General features: G+C 36.7%; 1 protein-coding gene across 1 annotated transcript in view; it reads left to right on the top strand.

Moving 5' to 3' along the window:
• Nucleotides 1-26,468, top strand: part of SEC63 (SEC63 homolog, protein translocation regulator) — a 58,406-nt gene that overhangs the window by 17,862 nt on the left and 14,076 nt on the right. The window contains exons 3-12 of the mRNA XM_065681109.1: nucleotides 841-955; nucleotides 4,366-4,478; nucleotides 7,026-7,087; nucleotides 10,579-10,637; nucleotides 11,259-11,309; nucleotides 13,847-13,955; nucleotides 16,442-16,536; nucleotides 19,262-19,394; nucleotides 20,473-20,565; nucleotides 25,404-25,558. Of these exons, the coding sequence (XP_065537181.1) occupies nucleotides 841-955; nucleotides 4,366-4,478; nucleotides 7,026-7,087; nucleotides 10,579-10,637; nucleotides 11,259-11,309; nucleotides 13,847-13,955; nucleotides 16,442-16,536; nucleotides 19,262-19,394; nucleotides 20,473-20,565; nucleotides 25,404-25,558 (985 nt within the window). The remainder of the gene's footprint in view (nucleotides 1-840; nucleotides 956-4,365; nucleotides 4,479-7,025; nucleotides 7,088-10,578; nucleotides 10,638-11,258; nucleotides 11,310-13,846; nucleotides 13,956-16,441; nucleotides 16,537-19,261; nucleotides 19,395-20,472; nucleotides 20,566-25,403; nucleotides 25,559-26,468) is intronic.

A 26,468-nucleotide genomic window follows, 5' to 3' on the forward strand; every position in this document is an offset into this window, starting at 1 on the left:
TCCCATTAAAGCAATTCCTACATTTTTATTTTTATAAAAATAATTTTTTTTTCCCTGTCAAAGCTGCTGGAATTATTTATATAATAATAGCTTTTGTGTCACAGAAGAGACATTTGCAGTCTGTTCTATTATAGTAATTAATAGTCCATCATTATTATCTAGTAGGGCTTGAAATCAAGATGGATGCTGTTTGTCCTTTATAAAGTATCTGCTTAATGAAACCAGTGAACCTCAGCCCTAATAAATGAGAAAATGTATTTCTTCATTTCTTTGTTCCAGAAAACAATCCTATTTTACTGAAGTTAGTGGTGCTGGTGTTGTCTTTTGATTTAAATATTTAACATGCAAACATATATATTCAAATATACAGGAGTAATAATTTGTGTGTTTGAAGTTGCTGGTTTTATATCATTCAGTTCCTTGTTTATTGCTCACCCCATCAAAATATTTTGCTCTCTGTTATGCATCTATTTCAGCCTTTTTTTTTTAATCGACTTTGACTTCAACCTGATCCTAGACAGCCTTTAAGAACAGGAAAAACTATTGTATACCTGCTGGTGACAGTTAAAGAATGGAAGGAGTCTTTGTTGGTAGTGGCTTGCCTTTGTTAGAGAAAAAAAGGGGGAAAAAATTAGTCAGAGCAGCTGTCTTACCTGTGTCAAATGTGGTGTTATAACTGGAATACTCATACATGCTTTAAAGTTTCTTGCTATTTTAATACTTTTTCTTAAAGACCGATATCAAATAGTTTCTTTTGTTGTTTGTAGAAGTATACTAGTCCTAAAGGATTGTGCATGTAAAAAAATTTTTTTCTTTTTTTTTTCCCTCCCTCACAAACAGGAAAATAGTCCTCCTTGCTGGCTGGGCATTATTTTTGTTTCTTGCATACAAAGTTTCCAAAACAGATCGAGAGTATCAAGAATACAACCCTTATGAGGTTTTACATTTGGATCCTGTAAGTAACAGCATCCTTCACTAGTCTGTACTATTGTAATGGTATGGTCTATGTCTAGATGTCAAATTTAAGGCTTGTGTTTTTTTGTAAATGAAGTAAGCTTTAGTGAATGTATCTAGTGGTTTTGTTCTATATTGGCATCTGAAAGTTGCTACTCCATATTGTAAAGGCAGTCGTTAGATATTCTTTGCCTATATCTCTACTAATTTATAACTTTTGTATTGAACCCCTTAAAAAATCTAATGACTTTCTTAATATAGTGAGGTGGGGGTTTTGAATCTTTTTGAATCTTTACTCTGATGCTGTGGTACAGGAAAGCAAAAAAGACATTCTGCTTTGTATGCCCTGTGAAAATTCGTCTCAAAAAACATTTCTGGAGATGCTGCTGAGTAAACTTGATAAACAAGAATGTGGATTCATTTGATTTACAGCTGTACAACAGTATTTCTCTTGTAAATGAAAGGTTTCACTAGAGGTCATTGGAGATGCTCATTTTGATGTAGTAAAGGTTACCTTGCATCTTGGTTGTATGCAAACAACAAATTCTACATAGTAACACCAATGATTTGGTTTATTAAACTGGGAGGAAGGGAGAATAGTATTTATCTAGAAAACAGATGCAGTGCTTTATTTATATTGAAGGTCTGATTCAAAAGGGTGTCAAAAGTTATTTATCTCAATGAGAGAAGTAGACCCTCTAGACATCTTTCGTACTCTCATTTAATCTTGTTGAACTCTTCATCTTAACCACAGTACCTCAAGCAAATTCTCTGTTTATGTTAATTATTTCCTGACATAAAGCCCCTCTTTTGAATAACAGTAATCTTTTCAGCTCTGAAGTCTGAGGTATGTTTTACTCACCAGTCTAGGGAAGTACACTGTGGATACTGCTCAGCACAATAGTATGGAAGAACTTGGAATGTACCTGTTTTGATTAAGCTTGATGTTATATTGTTAGTGTGGAAGAGTTTAATATGTATATGAATATTAACGAATACATGTCTTGCCATTAGTAATGGGACTTGTCACCATAAGCATAGTATCACTGTACTGCTTTTCTATGGTAAGAAAGCCATTATAGCTAGACTCTAGCCTCTTTCTAGCTGGACAAGTAGAACGAGATCTGCCTGTCATGTGCAGAGCAAGTTATTTGAACTCAGCCTCTGCTCAGTTCCTCTGTGAATGACGGACTGCTGACTTGCATTCTCTCACTGACGTGGAGGAATAAGATACGTTTTTACTATTGAATGGTGTCTGTTGGAACTGTGCAGTTTTATCAGTCGTATATCTTGGTTCACTTTGGCTAAAAAGTCAGGCTAGGGATTAGGTAATCAGAGGATTTTCTTTTGTTGTCTTTGTCAAATTTCTAAAATAACAACCCTGGGGGAAAAAAGTGTTTAAGTTAATGTTTATTAATAAAAAACTGTACACATGCTATAGACACATGCAACTTACCCAGGTAAAGAAACCAATACTGGAATGCTCCAGTAACTGATGGAGGGATTAAACATTGTCGTAAGGACAAGCTGAATTAAAGCCAGAGATGTTATGTGAGGGATGAAGAGATAGGTGTGAAGATGGATCAGTTGAAGTCAAGCTCAAAATAGCCCAGAATTCCAGAGCATGTTTATTTTATGTATTTTTGTGGTATCAAGGCAATGTCTGTTAAATCCCATTGAAAAACTTGTAGTTCAGACTACATGGAAAGTGAACAACTTTCTTCTGTTAACATTCAAGTGAAACCTTTAGAGTCATTGCCAGCCCTGCTGATGTTGAAGTGATTCAGATGTTGATACAGATGTTGAAGTGTTGTTAGATAATGGAATTTTTGTTGCTGTGAAAGAAAAACAAACAAACAAAAAAAAAAGTTGCAGATAAAAGCAGTTGACAATTTTGGCACACAGTAATTCATTTGCTTCTTTGCATTCACACTGTGGCCAAGATTGTTTTGTTGGGTTTTTTTTCCCCTATGTTAGCATATCAGCTTATAACAAGAGGCTTCCTTTCTCCCTAGGAGAACCACAACATGGACAGAGTCCAGATTAATGCAGATGCATCTTACTTTATGTATAATATAAGCACCTTGTTTTGAACATAGAGTAGCCCTCTTGAGCACATCACTTAAATTCACTAATACACAAGGCACTGAGATACTGATTTACTGAATAAGTATCCTTACTGCTATTTCACAGGTGGGATCCAAGGCATAAAGATGAAGCTCAAAACTGATTATAATATTGGAGTCTTTAAGTAAGACAATTGGGGTCTTAATTTTTTTTTCCCCTGTAAGTAGTTAATATAGGGAAGCTCCGTGTTGCAAGCAGAGTGCTTATTGACACTAAGTGTCCCGGGCTACTAAGCATTTCTGTAAGTCGGGCCTAACCACTGTAGCCTAGTTTTTGAGAATGAGGAGTAAGCAATTAATGATAGGAAGTTTGTCATCAGCTTATCAGGGATCACATGCACCCTCTATTGCAGAGAGAGAAAAAAATTAGGGTAAAGTAACAGCAAATGAAGCCTGAGGATAGTTAAATTTCTAGTTTAAATTTATTGAAACAGTACTGTCCTCTTTAACTTCTTGTTTATTATGCAGTTAAGGTCAGCACATCAGGCCTCTACCACAAAATGGTAAAAGTCCTATAATAAGAGTTCTGTGAAACCTAGCAGGTAGCTTAATAGAAAAACTTTATCTGCACTTACTATAAAGTTTTGTGGATTTTCTTGAGTAGTGAAGTAGTTTCCCAGACCAACTTGAAAGTTAGTGCACAGGGGTTGTGTTTGTGGGATTTAAGTATGCTGTGGTAGAATAAAAATCCGTATCTTTCTCAGGTATAGGTAATGTATTCCCTTTGTTCAAGCAGCTTGAAAGAATTTATGGATAGGATGCTTCTAGTCAAAGGCATTCTTAAGTGGAAAGGCAGTCTCGTTGTTCCTGGTGACTGACAGATTTATTTCTGCCTGCAAGCTGCCAGTGAACCATCACACTTGATCTATGAACTCTTGCTTAAGTGGAAGAATATTGCAAGTGAGAATCTTGTATTCATGAATATGTTTAGGAAAAGATTTGTCAAACAGATAAGAAGGCCTTTTTGTTTTGTTTTTTTTTCCTCCCTATGGACTGATGAACAAAGTAATCCAGGAAAAAAAAAAACAACCCTGTCATCTGAATGTCTTTTTGTTAGACTGTGACTTCGATTTTAAAATACAATGATTATTAAGATGTTATTAGAAAAGTAGTATTATCATGTTTCCATGAAACACGTATGGAGTTTCATGATCGTATACTTGAACCTAATTCTTTAGTTCAGTGGATGGTTCAGAGAAATATTAATGATGTGCTTTACAGATACAGAGCAATAGATTTGATTTCAGGTATTTATTAATAGATAACTCAAAACTTTCCTTTTAAGGGAGCAAGTATATCAGAAATTAAGAAACAGTACCGTGCACTATCGCTAAAATACCATCCAGATAAAGGAGGAGATGAAGTCATGTTCATGAGGATTGCTAAGGCCTATGCAGCGTAAGTTTCTTTTTTGTCCATTAAAAAAAAAAATGGGAACTTGATGTTATGAGTGGGGAAACCTTTAAGGTAATAGCAAGGATGGCCTAAGCAGCCAGGAAAAGTGTATTTGGATATCTGTTGAAAGTCAAAACATGTCTTGGTTCAGTGCATGTTTGCTCTGTACAAGTTAGGAAGGATAATTGTTTAGCAACTGTCACAATGCTGTAAGGTGTTATGTCTTCTTATTAAATTTCCATGTCAACTAGGAAAAATATTTCCTGTATGATACATATTAAGCCTTAAAGATGACAAAGAACAATACGGGTTGCAGAAATTCTGAAGCACTGCTTTGAAAATAAATGGTGTTCATTTCTCCTGGTGATAAAGCCAAAGAGTAAGGAAGAGTATTTTAAATTTGTTCTCATCTAACAACAAAGATTTTTCATTCTGGTTCCAACTCAGTTTTCTGTCAGCTCCTCTGTGTCCCTTCTCATTTGCACTTGCCTTCCAGTCCTGATTATTCACTCGGTGACTGTTTCATATTACCTGTGTAGATCTTGAAAGCTGTATCCTTGAGTCCTCTTTTCCTCCAGAGTGTTTTTTGGGTTTACCTCTGCTTATAGCTTGCTTTTTTGTTTATCTGAGAGATGATGTCAAATATTAGAACTTGGTATAAAGGAGAGAGATCCCTTTTTTTGCATAGTCAAGATGTGGGTTTGGGATTTATAATGCTGTTCATACATGGAGTGTTAATACAGCAGTGTATTATTTTCCATTCTAAATGGTCATCTGTCAGAATTCAGTAGTATCTGAACAGGGCAGTTTGTTTGTTTTGTTTGTTGTTTTTGGTTTTTTGTTTTTTTTTTTTATTTTCTATATGTGGGTTTAATATCAACTTTGCTTTTCTGAAGACAGTTGATGTTGCACACAATTTCTGATTTAGCAGAATGGCACATTTATGTTGTGTTTTCGGTATATTTTGTAAGTTAGACTTAGTAAAAGACAGAAATTTCGGTACACAGCTCAATCACACTACCAATGTGATTCCCATTTTCTGTCTCTCTAATATACTCACTGTCACAATGCTGGTGTCCTCAGGTGCTGGGAAGGCACTTACGGGTTGAAGCCAGCTTGAGCATGTTGGGTGAGTCAGGTATGCACTCCCCCATGCTGGTCTCACAAACTTGAGGAGACATTCGTACTTTTTAAATGCACTCAAATGTTTATACTACCAGTTGATCTGTAGGTGTATACATTAAACAAAGGCCACCCACCAGTCCCTGTTGTGTTGAGACAGGTGGTTTCTTTGCAGCAGCTGTGGTGAGTCAGTGTGGTCAGCCTGAGATTCATGGCATGTTGCCCTTGTCCATGCCCTCTGAGACTTCTTTCACTGTAGGGGTTTATTAGGTTAGTCACATCATCAGAGAACCTAGCAAGCTGTTGATTTTTGCTTTTAAGTCAGTTGTCGATGTGTTTGACCTTAGTGACTGCTTGAGAGTCCTGTTTGGGGTGAGGTGTGGAGAACCAACATCAATGCTCACTTGAGCAGTTTTGAAATCATACCTTCCACTTAAACACATCTGCATCACTACGAAAGTCTCTTCAGTAGGGTATTGGAGTATTGCTTTCTGAACTCCTGACACATCTCAGTTCTTTGTTTTGCAAGTTAGCACTCAAATGCTTAGTGATACAGTATGATACTTCAAATGCTACTGCAAGGGCTTTGGCAGGTGTCTATTTTGAAGTAAGTGATGGTGAAGTTGCTTAGCCATGCTGTCTTGAAAGAAAATAAAACCTATCCATTGAATGAGTCTGCTTGTTAACAAATGTGAGACTTAAAAATGATCAGGAGATGTCTGAATCATTCACTGGATTTCTGTGAAAACACATCTTCCATATAGGGATTGCCTGGTCTTCTGTTTTCTAAAGCAGTATTCTTCCAGTAACAGGGATTCTGTTTGAGGTAGTGTATTATTGCCAAGAAACTATCATTAGAGAACAGGCATAGAAACTAAGATTTAGGAGGTAGTGCCTTAACTTATTTTTTTCTCTTCTTAAATTGGAAACTAGGGAAAAACAAACAAATAAAAAGCCATCAAAGACTGAAAGTCTAGAACAAGAGAATTAAAAGCCCATAAGGACAACTGCTCTATCAGCTCATCTTGCATATTCACCTCATTTCCAAAAAAAGATAACATTTTCAACCTTTGTCTTTAAAAATTTGCTGTACTGTAGTCTGGCACTGGAAATGCTCTTTGCTGATAGATACACAATCCCTCTCATGAAAGGCAGACATGATCACTCCAATCCCCTGTATCAGAGTGCAGCTTCTGTGTTGCATTTCTTTGTTGTCAGAGTGCTTAAAAGAATTTGCCTGCATATCATGAGGGAATGCAGCAGTATCATTTCATATTGATTTTCATAAAAACAATAGGAGAAGCTGTTTAGCTTGTCAAGCCATCTCTGAAGGATAGTGTAAATGGCACGTTTTAAAGTTTCTGTATGTTAATGATTTAGAGAAATGTCTTTACTTCTGCATTAATGCATATCTTTTCTTGAAACTAGTTTAACTGATGAAGAATCGCGAAAAAATTGGGAAGAATTTGGTAATCCAGATGGACCACAAGGTAACAATTAGGAATGATAGAAGTCCTGTGATTTCTGTGCATTGAGCTGTGTAATATCTGATCATTTGAGAAGTACTCAGATCTTATTATATACAGAGTAACTTCTTACTATGATTGAAGCAATGCATTGCATCAATTCTTTGCTTATGAAACTGACTCTGGGGTGATGGTGGGATGGAGAAGTAGGGAACAGTTAGTTTTCACATTTCTCAAACTTACCAGGGGCAAAGAGAAGGGTATTTTTCAGTTAGCCTTAGTAAGTGTTCAGATAAGTATGCCTATGTTAAAAGGAGGTATTAGTATTTATGATCAGATAGTATAAATGTATATTGAAAAATTAACAACTAGCCATAATGCAATAAGCACATTTCAGAAGGATGTATGTGAGGATATGTATGTATTTAAATAAATACTATATACTCATCTGCCTTCTGTTTGCTGGAAGCAGTAATGTTTGGGAGTAGCTCTATGCCACCTTCATCAGGAGGAGTCTTAGTAATTATCCTTATGCTGATAGATTGTTCCTGGGCAGGTAGCTACATGAAAATAATCCTGATGACGGTGTATTAAAGTTTTACAGTAGATGATCCAAACTAAAACAATTTAATACTGAAAGCTAATAGTTCACTCCCCCACACCCCAATCTCCTATTTGCAGTTGTGTGAGTCACTTGTAAAACATCTTTGTGACCGTTGTTTAAGTGGACTGGTTATGAGAAAGAAAACTGTATATTTCTAGCTGCTTCTGATACTCATTACAAGCAAAAGGTAAACCTGCCACCTATTAGGACAAGCCTCTATAGATCTCTGCTTGATGCTCTGCAGTTTGCAGGACTATACTACGTATCTACATGGAATGAGTTAAGGCCAGCTTGGAAATAATAAATGGAATTTGAAACTTATTTCAAAGTTACAGGATGACATGTGAGAGCTCTGTGCTGGAAATCTATTCTTCTGAATTATAGCCATCCAACAGGGGAAATTAATTTTTAACAGGGACCCCTCTCCCAGCCCCCGAGTCACTGTTTCAGAGAAACAGTCTTCTGTTTCCTTCAAAAAACCAACTGTGCCAACTAAATCACAGTCTGATGAAGGCATTTTTGATGAACTAAAGTGGTGGCTCAGTTTGTGTAACCAGTGTGATTTATAGCAGAGCAGATTTTTCAGCTCTTAGCTTCTCTTGGTTTCCTAGCCAGGCAAGTAGGAGGACTCTGTTCCTCTTGCTGAAAAATACAAATAAGATCTTGCTTCAGAAATGCCGTCACAAAATCGGCAAAATGGTACTGTAAATTTTAGTCTGATATATGCACAAATAGCTTTACTGGGACCTTTTCTGATGCTAAACTGTTTGTTTTTTTGGCATCCACAAGTTATTTAGTGTTGCCGAGGCATAGGATTTCAAGTTAGGCAGTGTGTCAGTGTCCTTGAGTGGAGCTGAAGCTGTGACTTCTAAAGAAAACTCAGCCAAACTCTGAGCATTTAAAGGCATGAAGTTTTTTCTGGTGATTTGTTCAGAAGTTGCTTTCACAAACTGAATGGACCAAAAGGTGAAATGAAATGATTCTTTGGAAGGGCAGCAGTTTATACTGTGAGTGTAGAGCTGAAACCCGGACTACAGTGGAATTGAAATTCTCTACTTTGCTTCTGGGTCTCTCATCATTGCTTCATCTGAAGGGTGAGAAGAAGCCTGAAATTCTCTCACATCTTCTATTCTGTAACCTTGCTCCACATTGAAGTGTGAGGAGCTTTCTAATTTCGTGAAATTCATCTTCTCTTCACTTACACACCTATAGTGTAAAAATCCAAGCTACATACTTTAGTTTTTTAGTTTGCATAGTAAAAGAAAGGAGACAGTCCCTTATAAAGGTATATTCTGGGGTGAGATGAAGCACATGTGGTGTTAGCCATGTCTAACCAAGTTAAATGAGGTTCATCCCACCCTGTGTGCTCAGCAAAAAAGGGACAGCAAGCAGTATTTCTGTCTATTCAACTGGAGCAGCATGGAGGTTGGAGGCAGGCAAGCAAAATTTTCTTGTCTTTGGCATGACTTGCCTCTTTACTAAAAGTAAAATACTGAATGTCTAAAATCATTTGAAGAGTGTTTCAAAGCATGGGGGTGGACCTGGAGAGTAAAAAGATATGCTTTTAATAACTTAGGGCAGTTTTAGTACACTGTTTTTCCCCTTGGTATTTGCTATTGCTTCAGCTCAGCAAGCATGGATGGGGGCAAGGAGACTATCAGACCAGAAGAGAGCGCTTTCTACTGAACTACTTCTGTTCCTGCAGCAGTTAGAAGCTACAGTACTAAAGGTCAAAAATACTGTGGGAAACTGGAATTAATACCACCAGTAAAGGTCACATTACATTTTTAGTAGATTCTTCTAAAAATCCATAACCATTAACAGATAGGGAAGTCTCTCCAGACTACTCTCCAGAGCAGGGTGTTACCTGTAGTTTAATGTGGTAAATTCACTGGCTGTTATCCTGTTGAACTCCAAAGCTTGAGGTGTGGTCAAGTTGATCAGATGTTCGAGTCTCAACAAATAATAGTTTCCAGCTTAATTACACAGAAGTCACATTAGGCTTGTGCGGAACAACTGGTTGTCTGAATTGATGGCCGTCACAATCTGTTGGAGACTGTACCAGGATAGTATCTGAGTACACAGGGAATCCTACTCTGTCCTTATTTAAGGCAATACTCCTCATTGACACCTGGTACTGAAGAAAGCATGATTTTGGGTTTGTTTTGGTGGTTTGTTTTTGTGGTTGTTTTTTTCCTTCTTGTTTTCCTAGAACTTTTAGTTTTGGTATAGGTAGTGTTTGCAAAGATCAATGTATTACCACTAAAGTGTCTGAACACAAACTATTTTATGCTATTCAGTGTTCAGATCTGTGCGCCGTAGATGTTCCTGTTAAAGAATCATGTTTTCTATTTTTTGCAGGCTGACTCCTTTTGAATTGAGAAGTATTCCTTTCTTTTTCTTGCTAGTCACACAGAAATTTGAACTGGCAGAAGGTTTTGGTTTTGCAATTTACACCTTAGAACACTTTCCTAAACTTACAAGCAAACAAAACTTTGCCCATAGAATTAAGTTGGGTCAAACAGTTTTCTTGCATTTAATGTATTTACTGAGCTGTATGTATTTAAACTGCTGAAAACTATGCAAGGCAAAACTCGTAAATCTTTCCATCTGTGATTTTTTTTTTTTTTTTTTTTAAATATATTGATCTTGCATATCTCTTACTTCCATATGTTAAGCTAGAATCTCTGGTGTTTCAGATGTTGCACTTAAATCTTGGGTTTTTTTTATTGTGTACTTAAGTGTATTTATTTTGTTAAATTCATTAAATTTTGCTCATTGAAGTGAGAAACATGAGGATTATTTTTATGGACTGGTGGTTTTGTTGGCTATTTTTGTTTGTTAGACTTACTGTGACTTTAAAACAATTCCTTAATATTGTATAGTGAATTTATTTTCTTTAATCCTACAGCTACAAGCTTTGGTATAGCTTTGCCAGCTTGGATTGTGGATCAGAAAAATTCAATTTTGGTAAGTCAACTTACTTATCTCAGGATTTTAAGGTGAACTTGCAGCTGTTCACCTTAAAATGTGCTTAATACTGTGTGTTTTAGTCAAAATACGTTGTTAATAATACTTTGGTCTAAATGCATATCTTTGAAGCAAATTTTAAGAGTCAGAAGGGTTAGAGTAGCTCAAAACGGAGCTGTTTGTTGGATTTCTGTAGTTCCATTTGGTTTGCTAGTGATGCTGTAATCATAGGGTCTAAATATCCTTCCTCTTGCGTTTGTTGCTGCAAGGTATTTGGTTTACCCGCTTGATTTCTTTTAATGTGGTAATCGCCTCTCCACTGTGTCACATCTTAGCTGCCAACTCTTTAATTACTAAAGAAACCACCTGAGACAATGCATGGATGATTTAAAAGATTACTTACACTACACTGATACTCCTTATTTAAACTCTACCCAACTGATTATATTACTCATAAGTTGTCCTTCAGAAGTAACGATAGGTGTTATGCAATAAGCTTACATTAATTTGTAGTAGGTTTGTGGTAATACTACTTGACTGTACTTTAGAATAAAGGTTAAACAAGAGTGGTATTAAGTAACTGAAGTATCTAATGCAGTATGTTTCATAATTCTTTTACAGGTTTTGCTTGTATATGGATTAGCGTTTATGGTTATTCTTCCAGTTGTTGTGGTAAGTATTATCTAATCAGTATTCTACTCTCTGTAACCAAGCTGTAAATAGAGCTGAGTTGCTCAGTCTTGCCTTCCATAGAGAGGGCAAGTGAGTGAGGTCTTTTCTTTTAAATGTGGGTGTTTTCTTATGGAAAAAGTGTAGTTACTGTAGAGTTTAAAAAAAAATAATAAAAAAAGTCAGTGCCATGATAGACAGCCATAAGGGAAAATATTAGATATAGCAAGTGTTAGACTGAGTTACGTAATTTGTCTCGTACCTTCTGTCATTCATCACATGAAAATTAATGTGATGTGGTGAACTTGAATGTATTCAGTGATGTTACTGTACAGCCAAGACTGAGATGTCTGTAGCTGGTGGTACTTGAATAAGTACTGCATGTGGAACAGGTTGAAGTGGTTTCTCCCAACTGCCTTTGTTTTCATAACTTCAGTTTTTATTGATCTTCTGTACATCATGAGGTGTCTGCTCTTGAGATTTCTTTGTGTGAGGTGAGTGGTATTTCAGGACTCAAGTTTGCCCTGCAGTATTGCTTTTTTGTCCCTTACCAGTGTTGTACATATGGGGTATGGCATGAAGAAAGACTCAGAAAACTGACACCTAGAAACCTTCTTGCTCTTTGGAAGATGATTTTAATTTGAAAAAGTTTCCTGAGGTCTTGGCAACTGCTTGCATCTCTCTGTGCAGAGGCTCAGCCAGGCATTATATCTTCTGTTTGAGAGTCTTTCTGCATAATTGAAGATTTAGGGTAGAAAATTAAATGTGACGATTCAACAAGTTGTTGAATAAGTAGTCTAAAATCCAGGGTACAATGTTGCATATTTTTTGTGCCTTTCCTTTTAGGTTTAAGCTGGTGTTTGTTGATGCTTTTTTGTGTATGTGTACTTTTAGTGATTTATACCAGGTTTATTGTAGCTCAAGTGAAAGTAAACATTCTTTCTGTTGTTAGGAAGAAATGTCCTGAGCAGAAAAAAATAAAATCTGCCGCCTCTTGCCCTTCTATGAGATGTAGACTTCTGCATTCACACTTGTCACTGTAAATTTCTTTTATAGTCGGTGAAGAGGATTAGTAATTTTTATGGAGCAAGTTATTTTATCATTTCATTCTAAAGCAGACATTCAAGATGATTCATGCTTTTAATGAGCCTGTTTCTCTTTTATGAATCAATGAAGAAGTCAAAGTTAACTACAGGGTAGTCATGTTATATCTTAGATAAGCATCTGAAAGTAAGGTTAGTTCCACCCTTTGAATCCAGATTAACAAAAAAGGAAAATACTGATACGTAATTCTTTGTAGACCTCCACTGACCTAAATAATCCCCTGTACATGAGGTGAGAGAGATGAGCTCTGTCTGCAAAAGCAGTTGTGGCAGCCTCTTTCATGTAGATTGGACTGGTTATAGTTATATTTTTCTTCCAGTACCTGTATTTAGAAAAAAAACCTGATAGGTATGGGATTATAATCTACATTTTTCTGCAAAAACCTAAAAAAAGTTGTGTACTGTTTTGTGTCAGGATTCATCTATTCATGGAAGAATCAAACATAATTTTATTAAAAAAGTTTGTGGGGGTCCAGTACTAGAGCACTTCTCAAATAAGTAGCAGAGTTCTTGCTGTAGTAGGGGAATTGACACTATTGCCTATTAAATTAATAACAGTAAGCACTGCTTACTGCTTTACTGATTGCTACATTTTGCTTGTGATAAACTTTACAATAGCTTGAGATGCATCTTGGATTTTTTTCCTCATGTTAATGGGCTTTGCTTACAAGTAGTAGTTTACTGAACACACTGCAGTTTATAACCCAGTACACAGTTTTTCTTAGTACACATTATAGAGTACAGTCACTGTACACTGAGTTCCATAGTTTGAAGCCACTGGTGTAATGCTAATGACGGAATTATTGGAGTGTTTCTGAAGGCTTGGAAAATTCCGTTAGCCTGAAGGCGTACGGCTTAATTCTGAAACCTTGCAGCAAGGGCGCGGGGCCACCTGCACATTCCCCTTCTGAAAAGCATTTTCTGATTAGATGACTTAATTTGGGTTTTTTTCCCAAATTTTCTTGGAATTAAAGATACCTCTTACTCTGTTCTTTATTTGGCCTTGGTCGGCCTACACTGAATTTGATTTGAATACTGTGTTGCACAATAAGGAGTTACCAGACATATAGAAAGTGGAAAATCTAGTGGATTTACTGTTTAGTGAATTCACTAAAACAATACCAAAAATAAAGCAGTGCATGTGTGCATGTGTATGCATCTGCTGGGGGTGGGGGTGGGGGGGATTCTCTGGGCTAGAGATCATCTAAAAGCTTTGAGAGTCAGATTCTGTCGGGTGAATGTATTGGTGTGCTTTTTAGAATTTGTATTGGCAAGTATTTTTTTGCTTCTCTTTCCTGAAATTCAGTTGATCGAAACATAGGTATAAAATCAGTTGGGCTGAGTTACCTGGTTGTGAACAGACAAAAGATAATGCATCATAGCTGTTTCAGTGCTTCATCATAGCTGATGTCAGTTTGTTCTTGTTAAATATTTCAGGGTTCCTGGTGGTACCGATCAATACGATATAGTGGAGACCAAATTCTCATTCGGACAACTCAAATATATACGTATTTTGTCTATAAAACACGGAACATGGACATGAAACGTAAGTAACAGGCATCTTGAAATGTTGGCATGTTCATCTGGAAATGTCAGTCTGCTCAGGTTAAAATGTCCGTTTTATAAACCTTTGTTAGGTTAAAATAATGCTTCTGGTTCTTTTTAGAGTGTTTTTTAAAGCCTCACTTTGTTGTGGATAAAGAGTACTCTGTAAGAAGCCCTATGTATTTGGGAGAGGGAGTTACATAGGTGTATATTTATGCCTGTCTGTGTACATTTAAAAAAATAAAACAAAACACAATATTGTATGCTGACCTGCCTGTAGTCCTGAGCTACTATGTGGCCACTAGGAGCACAGCATATATATGTATTTTCTGCTGTTAGTGTAACGAAATTGGCTTTGTGAATCTTCTAGGGGCTGTCATAATCTTTTTGTTTCGCCAAAGAGTGAAGTAGTTTTTCTGCTTCTCTATTCTTCTTACGTTATAGTTAAATTTCTATTTAAAAAAAATTTCTCCCTGTCAGTTTCATGTTACTTTGTTACTCATTTATGGGTTTTGATAAACTTTTCTTGTGTGCTCACTTTTAAAGGGATAAAGACCTCTCTTTCTGGGGAAATCTGTAGATGCATTATGTTGTGCAGAATTGGATCTTTCAGTTTGGAGGCTGTCATGGGCCTGAAGAATTACCATGGTACTAGTTATAGTTTTAGATTGGATTTTGCTAGATTGCATGCTCAGAGCAATTAAAAAGCAGAATGAAAAAGCCCCCAAACCCTCTAAAAAGGGTTCCTAAATATGTTGTTTTACTCCTCTGAATTGCACTGTTCAGCTTCAGATTTGCTAGAATATTGCAAGGACTGTTGATACATACTTTCCCTATTGAACAGAAATGCTTTGCAGGTAGTTCAAGAAGTTTAGGAGATAAGAGCACATAAATACACCAGCTTTCTAGGCACAACACAAGTGAATTCGTGTGTGGGATGAATTCAGACCCTTGTAATGTTTTTATGCTTTTCCACATTTTCTTTCTCAGGTAGCTGTTTGGAGGAGTGGGGGAGTAGGTGAGACAACTTTAGAAGTTTAGGGAGACATGGCAAACCAGGTCCCTTCTTTCTCCAGACTTCTCAACAGATTATTTTGTGTTGAACCTTGCTCAGAACTATAGGTTTGAGGCTCACCTGGTCTCTTCTACAGATTGGTTAAAAAAATGAACCCTGAGTTTGAGTGGCCTTATTTAAGGACTTAACACTTTCAGGGAGTCCTGGGATCAGAGGCAGGTCAGTTGCTCTCCGCTGAGGTCTGTTGTGCAATCTGAATGAAAAATGAGGCACAGCTGGGGTGGCTTAGGCAAACCACACAGTGATCACGTAGGGCTTTTGCTTGGCTGTGAATTCCACAGTGGTGAGGTACCAGTGCCAAAACTCAAGGCTTTAAGCCCAGGCAATTGTAGGCAAACCGGTTTAGGGAAATGGTGAAACAAATCTGCATGACTTGTTTTAAATATTGTTTTAGGCTTTGGGATGAACGAGTTCCTCAAACTTCCTTTCCTGAAGATCCACAGTTTTTTATCTTAAACAATAGGGAAGTATTTATAGTTGTCTGTAACTCTTCCATATGCTCTGCTCAGGAAGTAAATAGATAATTGAGAATGGCAATGAAAATTGATACTTGGGGAACTTGACTAGTTAGTTGGAATTCACTGAGCACTGCAAGTTGGCAAAAGTAACTTTGACTTGCTCAGAAGAGAACTTGCTCAAAGTTTAAGAAGCAAGCCAAAGTAACTATTGCAGAAAAAGTTATTTTAACTGAAGGAAATGGTGGTGTGAGCTTCCTCTTATTGTCTATGGCTGAAAGATCTGATATGTTCATGGGCAGAAAGCTCATAATGAGGTTAAAGCATCACAGTGTGTAGGTGTTTCATCTTAATTATACAACAGAATGCTTTAAGGTAGTGTGGATTTTCCTAATCAAATCAGGAAAAGACCAGTCCATCATCTTCCTGAGTTTTGTTTTTAGGGATATGTATTGAACTGCTTTTCTAATAATTAAAAATTTTGGTGAATTTTTAATGCTGACTGAAGAGAAAATAAAGTTGAAATTTCACCCTTCCTGCCTCCCCCTCCAGTACGTGCACTGTGGTGCCACCTCAGACACATGAACTGCTAAGAGGAATAGTTCTGTGTGCATGCAGTAGTCAAACTGCTGTGTAGTGATGTGTGCCAGTCCTAAAGAAGCCTAACTATGTTTTTGTGAAGACATTTAGAGTCAAATGCTGGACTTGATGCCATGTAAAATGGAGCCTTGAGTGATGTGATCTCTTTTGTCTTGTGCCAGGCATTGGTTCTTGCCTCCTTTGCCCTGTGGCGTTAGTAACTGGTCAACTATAGATCATAGATGAATAACCATAGATCTTCATGGTTGCTGGGGGAAGAGTGGGAATAAGTTTTATGAATGAGGGTTTTGAAGAAATCACTTGGTGGCATAGGATGTTGCTGACATTTCCTCAGTATGCCTTCAATTCTCTTTGCAGGGCTTATCATGGTTTTAGCAGGGGCATCTGAATTCGATCCTCAGTACAATAAAGATGCTACGAGTAGACCAGCAGACAACATTCAGATACCACAGGTTAGTTACATCAAGAGGTGTTTTATAAATAACTGACTTCTTCAAGGGAAGAAGGGGTTGGCACTTCTAGGTGACTAGCAGACAGAATTTGAGCTCTCAAGGCATGAATTTTGTTGAGGTGCAACAAAACAGGTTCTCCCTTCAGAAATAAGAATTAGAAGCTAGATTTATTTAATTATTTTAAAAAGAAAAGAACATTAATTGGTAATACTACTTAGCTTAAATGGAATCAATTTAGTATACAGTCTCGTAGGTTAGGTTTTTGAGGAGGGAAAACTAAGTAGGGAATTAGAGTGTCAGTCCTTACAAATTTTGAGTATTTGTATAAGGTGATGTCCATTTGATAAAGTTATTTGAATCATTAACACAGACCTAGTTAACTGTGTTAATAATGAAATACAATTGTCTGATGTCTGAATTAATAACGTCTTTAAATATTATAAAGATTCCTCTATGAATGTCTGTTCCCCTCTGGTTGCCTTTTATTTTCGTTTCCACACAGTTTTCCCAACAGAGATGACATAGTACATAAATGTGGCAACTGATTTTAGCTAGCAGAGTTTTAGGAAGTCCTGTGTATCAGAAACAAACACTTTGGTTTTAAGAAGCCTAAAGTACAGTATGCAAAATGATCCAATGAAGATGTTTCAAGCTTGCTAAATAAGGGATTGTGGTCTCAAAAGATTTAACCTCTGCACGCACGCAATTAGATTTTCAAGTTGAAAACGTGCTTTCATGTTCTAAACACAAAGAAAATAGGCTGAGATACTTAGCTGTCTTTATCTTTTTATGAGTTCTTTATCATCTTGTGGACTTCAAGAGAAGGAGCTGGAATTGTGGTTAGGTGAGGTTTTTCAGCAGTGGGAGCACATGACTGGAAAAATCACCTTGATTATCAGTTCTCCTGTGCTGTTGCAAGCACTGGCATTGTGTAAGCCCTTTGCATTTAATAATTCTGTATTTAAAAGGCAGTTAGTCCTCCTGTAACTATATCCTACAGAGAAGATGTTCCAGAACTTGATGTTATAGTTGTTAAGAATCTTGTTTATGACCAGTTTATAGCCATGATTTTTATCATGGCTATTCGTGAGTCTAAATGTTTCTTGCTATGTATATCCTTAATGCATTTATAGACAGAAGCAATAGCCCATTTATTCTCTTTTTGTCTTCATTTTGCTAAACTAGAAAAGTTGCTGTCTTCTAATTCCTTCCTTCCTTCCCAAGGGGCTCACTTCCCTCATCCTGCTATGTGCTGAACAGGGTGTTGTTCCCAGTTGATATATTTCTAAATTGTACATTATTTTTTATTTTATCTGCTCAGAATTGTCCGCAGTGTTCCATGTTAAGTCTCAGCAGTGCCGTAGTTGGTGGCATTAGTATTCCTGTATTTTTTGCAGGAAATAAATTCCAGCATACTGTTAACCACAGCTGTTTCCTATGGTGTTTTAATACAACTTAGTGTGGGATTGCTAGGTTTTCTGGATTTCTCTTTTCTTGTATACCTCTGTTTTCCAGCTTAAAAGCTTCCATCTTCAAGCTGCAGTTTTTGTTTAGTATGGAAGTGTACAACTTTGCATTTTATACTATTGGATTTTTGTTCCATTTCTGAAGGTTCAGTAATCAGTGTCATACATGTTCTTTCTTTTTCTGAGTGTATGTATATGACAGTGCAGGTCTCCAAAGCATCAATACAGAAGAGTATTGCTAAAAACATTTTTTAGCGTATCCTGGTCCCAAGAGCAGGATATCTGTTTGCTATTTTTATTTCACTGTTTTATTATAAACCAAATATTGATACTTTTTATAAAGTTTTCTTATTGATGTTTTACTCTTCTTGGTCTGGTGTTACACCAGGTTATAAGGAACTTTTTCTTGTTAGAAGATCTTTTTTCTACTGTAGAGAAAGACTGGTCAAAGATCAGTGTAGCCTGGCTGTTGATATTTTAACTTCCTGTTGTGGCTGGAGATTTTGGAACCTCAGTCTCTTCTCAGGTGACTTGTTGACCTAAAAAGTGAAACTTCTGGGCTCTGTGTTGATTCCTATAAACTATGAGCTTCTGTTGCTCAGCTTTGCAGCCTCTCCCTCAAGGTTCTTCAAGAAATTCAAGTGAGAGAGACCTGTCTGAACTGTACAACATCTTGGTCTAGTCAGGATCAAGAGATGTCATCCTGAATAAAGAATGCTACGCTTGTTTTCAAGTTGGCGCTGCTTATAAATGTGTTTAAATACTTGATCTTCAGCCTACCAGGATGTTCAGGCTTATAACCTTACTTCCTGTGATACCTGAGACTCTTTCTGAGGAAGTTGGCAGGGTCTTAAATGGGCAAAAGTTCTTAGGGTGATGCTGTTGTAGTGCATATTGAATTTAATATAAATACATTAGAAATAAGGTTGAATCTAGTAAACCTTGGCAATAAAATCAGATTTTTAAAATGCGTATCTGTTGATACAAATTTACTCAGTGCTATTCAAGGCAAGTTTCTTGTGTGCAGTTCTTTACTTCTCCCCTCACTCCCACATTGAAATAAGGCATTTAAAGACATTTCTTGACTTTTGGGAGTTGGGCTATGAGTACAAATGGCTAATGTTCATCTCTACAGAACTTTCCAGGGAAGAGTTATTAAGTCTTGCTTTTGTGAAAATAATTGTTTTTCCCTTGTAAACTGTTGTCCTCCTGTATTTCTTTCTCTTTAGCACCAAAATAGTGTTTTGTATTTATTTTAGCTAATCAGAGAAATTGGTGGCATAAATTTAAAGAAGAATGAGCCTCCACTCACCTGCCCTTACAGCCTGAAAGCCAGAGTTCTGCTTTTGACTCATCTTGCCAGGATGAAAGTTCCTGAGGTCCTTGAAGAAGGTAATGGCTTCTCCCCTAATTGGATGTTGTTGGAAACAGGGCAATATGTTGCATTCTTATCCATTAAATAATTGCATGGATCTCTGCTCAATAGTCTCCACGCAGTGTACCTAGTTTTTCAACTTTAATGACTCTTTAAACACCTACTTAACATTTACTTATTGACAGCCCTGTAGTACTAATACCTTTCTTTTTAGTGCTTTTTTGGCTGCAGATATGACTTTGATAAATTTTTATTCTCTTTGTAATAGAACAAAAAGTTAAACGTGAAGTATTTTTGGTTTTCAGAGTAAAGAAATCAAAGATAACCACAACAGTGCTCTCTAACGTTTCGATACATGATTATTTTTGGAGTTTTTAGCCCACTGTGTGAAGCAAAGATGGCAAAATTAGAACTTTAAATGCTAGTTACCTACCTTCAGTTTGTGTTTTCCAATTTTTCATATTTGTAAATATGTTAACTGAAGTGTTTCTAAATGCAGTTCAAGTTTCAACCATGAAGCCCATGGTTTTAGGTTGACCAGCAAACTTGAGATATCCTATATTTTAATGCAAATTAAAAAAAAAACAACAACCAGTAAAAATGGTTTGGTTAAAAAATTCCAATTTCTTTCAAAAGAAAAATCAATTTTAAATAGTCACTAAAAATCTCTCATTTTTCTTGCTATGTAATTACTGGCTTTACTTTTAAATTCGCAGATCCGTATTCAAAAGTATTTAGTACCTTAAAAATAATACTTTTCCAAACCTGTTTTTTTTTTTGTTTTTGTTTTTGTTTTTGTTTTTTTTTTTTAGATGGATATAGTAAGTACTTTTTCTTTTGGTATGGAAACTGCTTGTCTGGTATACAAAATTTGTGCTCGCTCTTAGCACTTACTCTGTTTTGTTAGGGAATGTTAGATGGATGTGTCAATGAGAATGAAGTGGTATTTTCAATAATATGAGAATGAAGTGGTATTTTCAATAATACAAGAATGAATAGAAATGAAGGCTGCACCATTAAATGTCCAGTTCATGTAAACTGTTGTCTTTTTTCATAACAGAAGTGCAGCATAATTGCAGCAGTTATGTCTTGCAGATCAGCAGTTCATCCTGAAAAAGAGTCCTGCACTACTTCAAGAAATGATTAATGTGATCTGCCAACTAATAATAATGGCTCGAAGCCGAGAAGGTAAGAAAAGAAACTATAATTAAAACTAGTAGATATGATTCTCCATTGCAGTACTTCATAAACTTTTGCTTCTTGTGGGAAACTTAACTTGTGATATTTAGAAATGCCTGAATGCACTTTTGTTCTCTTTACTGTAATGAGCGTCCTATTTAGAGGGTTGAAATGCTGCTACCACTGCCAAGCTCAGCTCTGAAATCTTGAGTATGTGTTCAGCTTGTCATTTTTGCAATTAAAAGTTTCTCCTTAAATGCAATTGAAAACCTTTTCTTAAAGATCTGGTCTATTTTTGGTAGCAAAGCACTTAGTATAAACCTTGTATTCATCCCTCTGTTCATTTCCACTTTTACAGTTCTTCCTCTCCTGAGTGTCAGTTGGTTTTGGATAATTTTTTATCATAATTTCTTTGTACATTGCTCATACTTCTCTGTTTCAAGATCCTGTGCTGCTTAGCCTGCTATGTAGTTTTTTTTTTCTGAGCTTGTAGGGGCAGGTGCTTTACTGTAACTGAAGTGAAAATTACAGTTTAATTGTAATATAATATTTAAGCACTTTTATTTTTACTGTAAAGAGGCAATTATGCTGAAGATGGCTGCTTGCAGTGTAAAGAAACAAAGATTTGGTTCTCACTCCTTTATTGCAACAAGCAGAGGCAAGGCATTTTTCTGTGCCAAACTGCTGACAATTTTATTTGCTATCAAATAATACTTTATTGGCTGATCTTTACTAGACTCCTTTAACTAACACTGATAGCTGCCCAGCAAGGATGGCTTTGGGAAAGTTCTTTTCCAGCACTGTTGCAAGTGGTGCTGGAAATAGTGTCCCATAATGAAATAACGTATGTTAGAGAGGGTATGTGAGCATGTGAGATGTTGTGTACTGGCTTAGGTGTCCTGTTTTAGAAAGAAGTATTAATTAAATAAACCCTATCTTTACTAATCTGTGAGACTGCTGGGGAAAAATCTCAAAACCTGGAAGTAAGCAGCCACATTTTTCAGTGTAGGAGTAGTCTTCACCTAACATTATATTTATTGGATTTGTTATTTGCAAGCAACAAATTTTAATTTGCTTTCATAAAAATAAATACTATTTCTGTTTCAGTCCAGTCAGTTTTTACTTATTGCTAAGCTTTTTTCAGCCTGGTGGAAATGTGGCAATTGTGAGCTACCTCTAGATAAAATGTCTTGTACTGTCTTGCCTGATTTCTGTATAGTCAGACTTTCTCTTTACAACACTGGGAATACAGCTGTGTGGCATTTTTTCTTTGCATCCATTGTTTTGTGACTATTAGCTGGTAGTTCATAATCATCAGGTCTAAGTTATCTTGATGCCTTCTTTGAGATCATCCGTAAGTATCATAAGTAAATAGCTGCCCTGCCAAGCAAGGTGTTTGTTGCCAAAAATGTGGAATGTGTTCTAGTAGCTGGCTACAGAAAAGTTAGACATTGAGTCAGCTGACCAGTCAAAGTGCATTTCTCATTCAGGTTGGAAGCTGCAATGTAATGTAGAGCTTGTGGTTGGACCCAGGTATATATCATTTCCCCGCAAACAACTATTATTTGCATTTAAATTTGTGATTGACTACTTTGATGTCATACGTTTTGAATGAGTTTATGACCTCAGGTCATCTTGTCTTGTACATTTCGACAAGCAGAAGCCATCAAACTGTGCAGTAATGGCATTCATTTTATGCTGGGGGCAGTTGAGTGTTAAAATCTATACTGTTCCCAGGTTCACTCTAAGAGAATATAAAGTCCTGAGTTATTTTTCAAGAAACCAAACTGCTGTTCTCCAACTTTGTTAAACATTTTTCTAATGGCATATGGGTGATGAGTCAGTGCTTTAAGAAAAAGAAGAATTTCTGCTCTGACTAGTGCTCTGTGGCCTCAAAGCTCTAGGTGAATTTCCTGAAAAAGCCAGTTTGTCAGAGAATATTTAGGATTATTAACTTGGTTTGCAGTGTGGTGGGTTTTGTTGTGTTTTCTTTTTTATTATTATTATAGTTGGAAAGTTGTGACTTTCCTTAGCAACGGCCAAAATTACGGGGGAGGTGGAAGATAGGGAAGATGGAAAGTAAATTGTGCTGTTTGGTTGGGAGATTAGTTGTTACATTACTACTTTTTTTTTTTCCTTTGTAAAGGTACATCTTTGTTACCAGTATTTCTAGCCAGATAGTTCCGTTCATGTGTTTTCTCTTTGCATTGTGTATATTCTTTAATAAACTGGCTTAAAAAAAAATAAAATAAAGGAAGTCCTGCCATGTGTTTTGATTTAGTAGCTGGTTGTATTTATAGTTAGTTAGGGTGGTGAGGCACTGGAATCGGTTGCCCAGGGAGGTTGTGAGTGCTCCATCCCTGGCGGTGTTCAAGGCCAGGTTGGATGAAGCCTTGGGTGGGATGATTTAGTGTGAGGTGTCCCTGCCCATGGCAAGGGGGGGTTGGAACTAGATGATCTTGAGGTCCTTTCCAACCCTAACTATTCTATGATTCTATAATTAATGAAGAAACAGGCTATTGATGGGAGAAGGGCAGGTGGGCCAGATGCAATGGAGTGATTTTTTTTTTTTTTTTGTATGTGTTTGTCCTGGGTTCAGCAGCAGCAGTCATTTTTCTCCTTCTTAGTAGCTAGTGCAGTGCTACGTTTTGCTTTTTTGGCCTGGGAACAGTGCTGATAACGCCGATGTTTTCAGTTGCTGCTCAAATGTTTGGTCTGGCCAAGGACTTTCTGAGCCTCATGCTCTGCCAGGGAGGAGGGGAGGCTGGGAGGAAGCAGACACAGGACACCTGACCCAAAGTGACCAAAGAGGTATTCCATACCACAGCACGGCATGCCCAGGATGTAACTGGGAGTTACCCCGGAAGGGTGGGAACGGTAGGGTTGGAGGAGGTATCGGTCGGTGCTCGGCTGGGGGGAGTGGGGCGAGTTATTGGTCGGCTGGTGTTGAAGTGTTGTTTTCTTTCTTCTTGTTATTTCCTTTATCATTATTATTATTGGTGGTAGCAGTAGTGATTTGTGTTATACCTTAGTTACTGGGCTGTTCTTATCTCAACCCGTGGGAGTTGCATTCTTTTCGATTCTCCTCTCCGTCCCTCCAGGAGCAGGGCGAGGGCAAGAATTGGGGGGGGAGTGAGTGAACAAGGTTTGTGGTTCGGTTTAAACCACGACAGCGTTTAACACACCTTAGTAGCTGCTTATAAATTTGCAGCAAAGTCATAGTAAGAAGAGAAGAAACTGTATTGAAGGCACCAAAAATTGGGTTGAATTTTTTTCTTTTTTTTTTTTTGGTGAGATTTATTACCTTTACTTATTTCCTCTGTAAAATTAAATTAAACTTGCTTTTTATCAACATACATGGTTGTTGGCACTTAAACATTCAGCACTTTTGCCTTTGGTACTCTTTTGGTCTGGTGTAGTTTGCCCTGTCACCCAGGTGTAAGTAAACCTGCTTTTATCCACATCTCTAATAGACTTAATAGTGTGGTAAGCTTGATCACACAGCCTTAGTAGAGTGGGCATATTCCTTCTGACCATTTCTCTAATCAAGCTATTGCAAGATGTCCCTGTTGTAGTGTCCCAAATGTACCAGCCACATATCGTCCATACCAAGTATTACATATTTGTATACATATGGATTTGTGTATGTAAGCATACAGATGTTTGTATTTGTACTTATTTTTGTCTATATGCACAATATATGTGTAACAGTCAAGGTAATTAAAGCTTAATTGTTTCTCAGAAAAGGTTTTAAAGTATAGGAAAATACATGCACTGATTCTTAAATAAAATGACAGGCACCTTCTCTAATACATGTTTAAAATTGCCTTCAGTTCTTTCATATGCCACAGATGAGTTCAGAAGAAGATATAAGTAGCTTAAATTCTTATTAGCTCTCTGAAGAGGATCTAACCTATTTTTCTGTGATGATGCAGTGTGTGTATATGTATATTTACGTATATATATTTATATATATGTAGAGGAACCCTAACATTACCAATTCTGGACTGGTAGCAGCTCTTTTGCTGCAGGGGAATTCTGAAATGAGTTTTCTAAACTAGGTTTTGAGAAGTCTTGTGAATGAATGAATGAATGGTTGATTGTCTAATGAAGTTAAAAAGCAGTATGTGGGAACCTGTCTGCTTTGATTTTTTCATTTCTTTGCAGATGCAATGAAGAGTATTAAATGACTATTTATTTTCATTAATTCCCCCCCCCTTTTTTTTGCTCTGTTCTGTTTAAGACTTTCTCCATGTCTATTTCACAATCATTTTAATTATGTAGGGTGTGTACCTTTTTGTGCTTTAAGATGTTAAAGAAATTACCTATATTTTTTAAAAGTCAAATAGGTGTTTGCTCAAAAATCCCCTTTAACCTTTAGGTTTTCTTACAAAAGTAATGCCTTTCATGTTTTTACAGCTGGTTTTGCTGCCTTCTAATATAATATAATATCCTCTGGTTAGCTTCAGTTATACCTGTAGGTTTTTTCTTGGATATACTAGGCTGCTACCTTTCTGTTCATCTCTCAAGATGAAAATTTGTGTTATAAAGATTAGTGATAATGATAAATTGTATATAATGATGCGTAGCTCTACTTTGTAAGCATGTGTTATACACACACGCATGTATATATAAAAAATACACAAAGATGAAAATGTCTGAGCTATGCAACTGCAGTGAGAATAAAAAGGCTGCCTGCTTTATGATGCTGAACATTTTAATATGCCTCTTGGTTTTTTGATTGAAACCGAGGTTTTCTGTAATCTGTAGCACAAGTGTACATTGTTAAAGTGAAAAAAGAAGAAAAAAAAATTAAAAATGATGTTGTCTATTTCATTCTCCCCAAGAAAGGGAGTTCCGTGCTCCATCTTTGGGATCTTTGGAAAATTGCATGAAGCTTTCCCAGATGACTGTCCAGGGACTTCAGCAGTTCAAGTCTCCCCTTTTGCAGCTTCCTCACATTGAAGAGGACAATCTCAGACGAGTCTCCAATCATAAAAAGGTATAAAACTACAAATGATACTTGGTAAATTCTTAAAACACTTTGTTACTTGTTTTACCTTTTTGCCTATAAGGAAGCAAGGTCATGAAGTAACCAAGAGAATAAAAATATATCTCTTTTTCAGGAACTTGGTACAATACTTCCTAGATGATTTGTGTCCTTTTTCTTTCTTTAAAGTCCATCTCAGGAGGTAGAAGTTAAGATCAGAGATCCAATAAGATGAGTTCTACATTGACCTCACAAGCAGAAGAAGCAGTTTCTCGTTACGGAGTACTATCTCCTGTTTAATATTTTCTAGAATGTAGCTGGGATATTCTACTGGGACTTCTGTGGGGTTTTGGCTGGCACTTTTTTTGTTTTGCTTTAATCTGCTTTGGTAGAAAATATAGTTGGAAGATAAACCAAAGGAATTCATAAAAGAAAAAAAAATAAACTACAGGGAGCATACAAAAAAAGTATGCATTTTAGACATATTTTTTTTACACGTGTGGTGTAACTAAGTACAAAAAGGAAAAATTTGTCTGTCTCATAATCCCACCTGTCCTTCCCCTGAAAGAGGGAAGAGGCCAATTTATTAGGCTTGTTTGTTGAGGATTCCCACGCACTGAGCTCTTGAAAAATACAGTCCCCTGCTGGAGGCATGAGCATTCTACCTGGGTGCATGAAGTTAATTTTAATAGAGTATGTACATTTATAATGGCGAGGTAATCAAGTACTCAGTTAAATCTATGTTTGTTTCATTCTTTCAGCTCTGCTGTGCAAATCTTAAAAGGAGTAAGTTTAGATTTGTTTACAGTTCCGTATGAAGGGAAAAGAAAAATGTACTTGGTTGTTCCTGCTAATGTAATTCTCAAAGCACTCAAGTACTCTAGGTGGAGAAGGAACATGATTAGTAAGACTTCTTGGCACA

Source organism: Lathamus discolor, chromosome 5, assembly GCF_037157495.1.
Source record: "Lathamus discolor isolate bLatDis1 chromosome 5, bLatDis1.hap1, whole genome shotgun sequence".
Taxonomy (NCBI): Eukaryota; Metazoa; Chordata; class Aves; order Psittaciformes; family Psittacidae; genus Lathamus; species Lathamus discolor.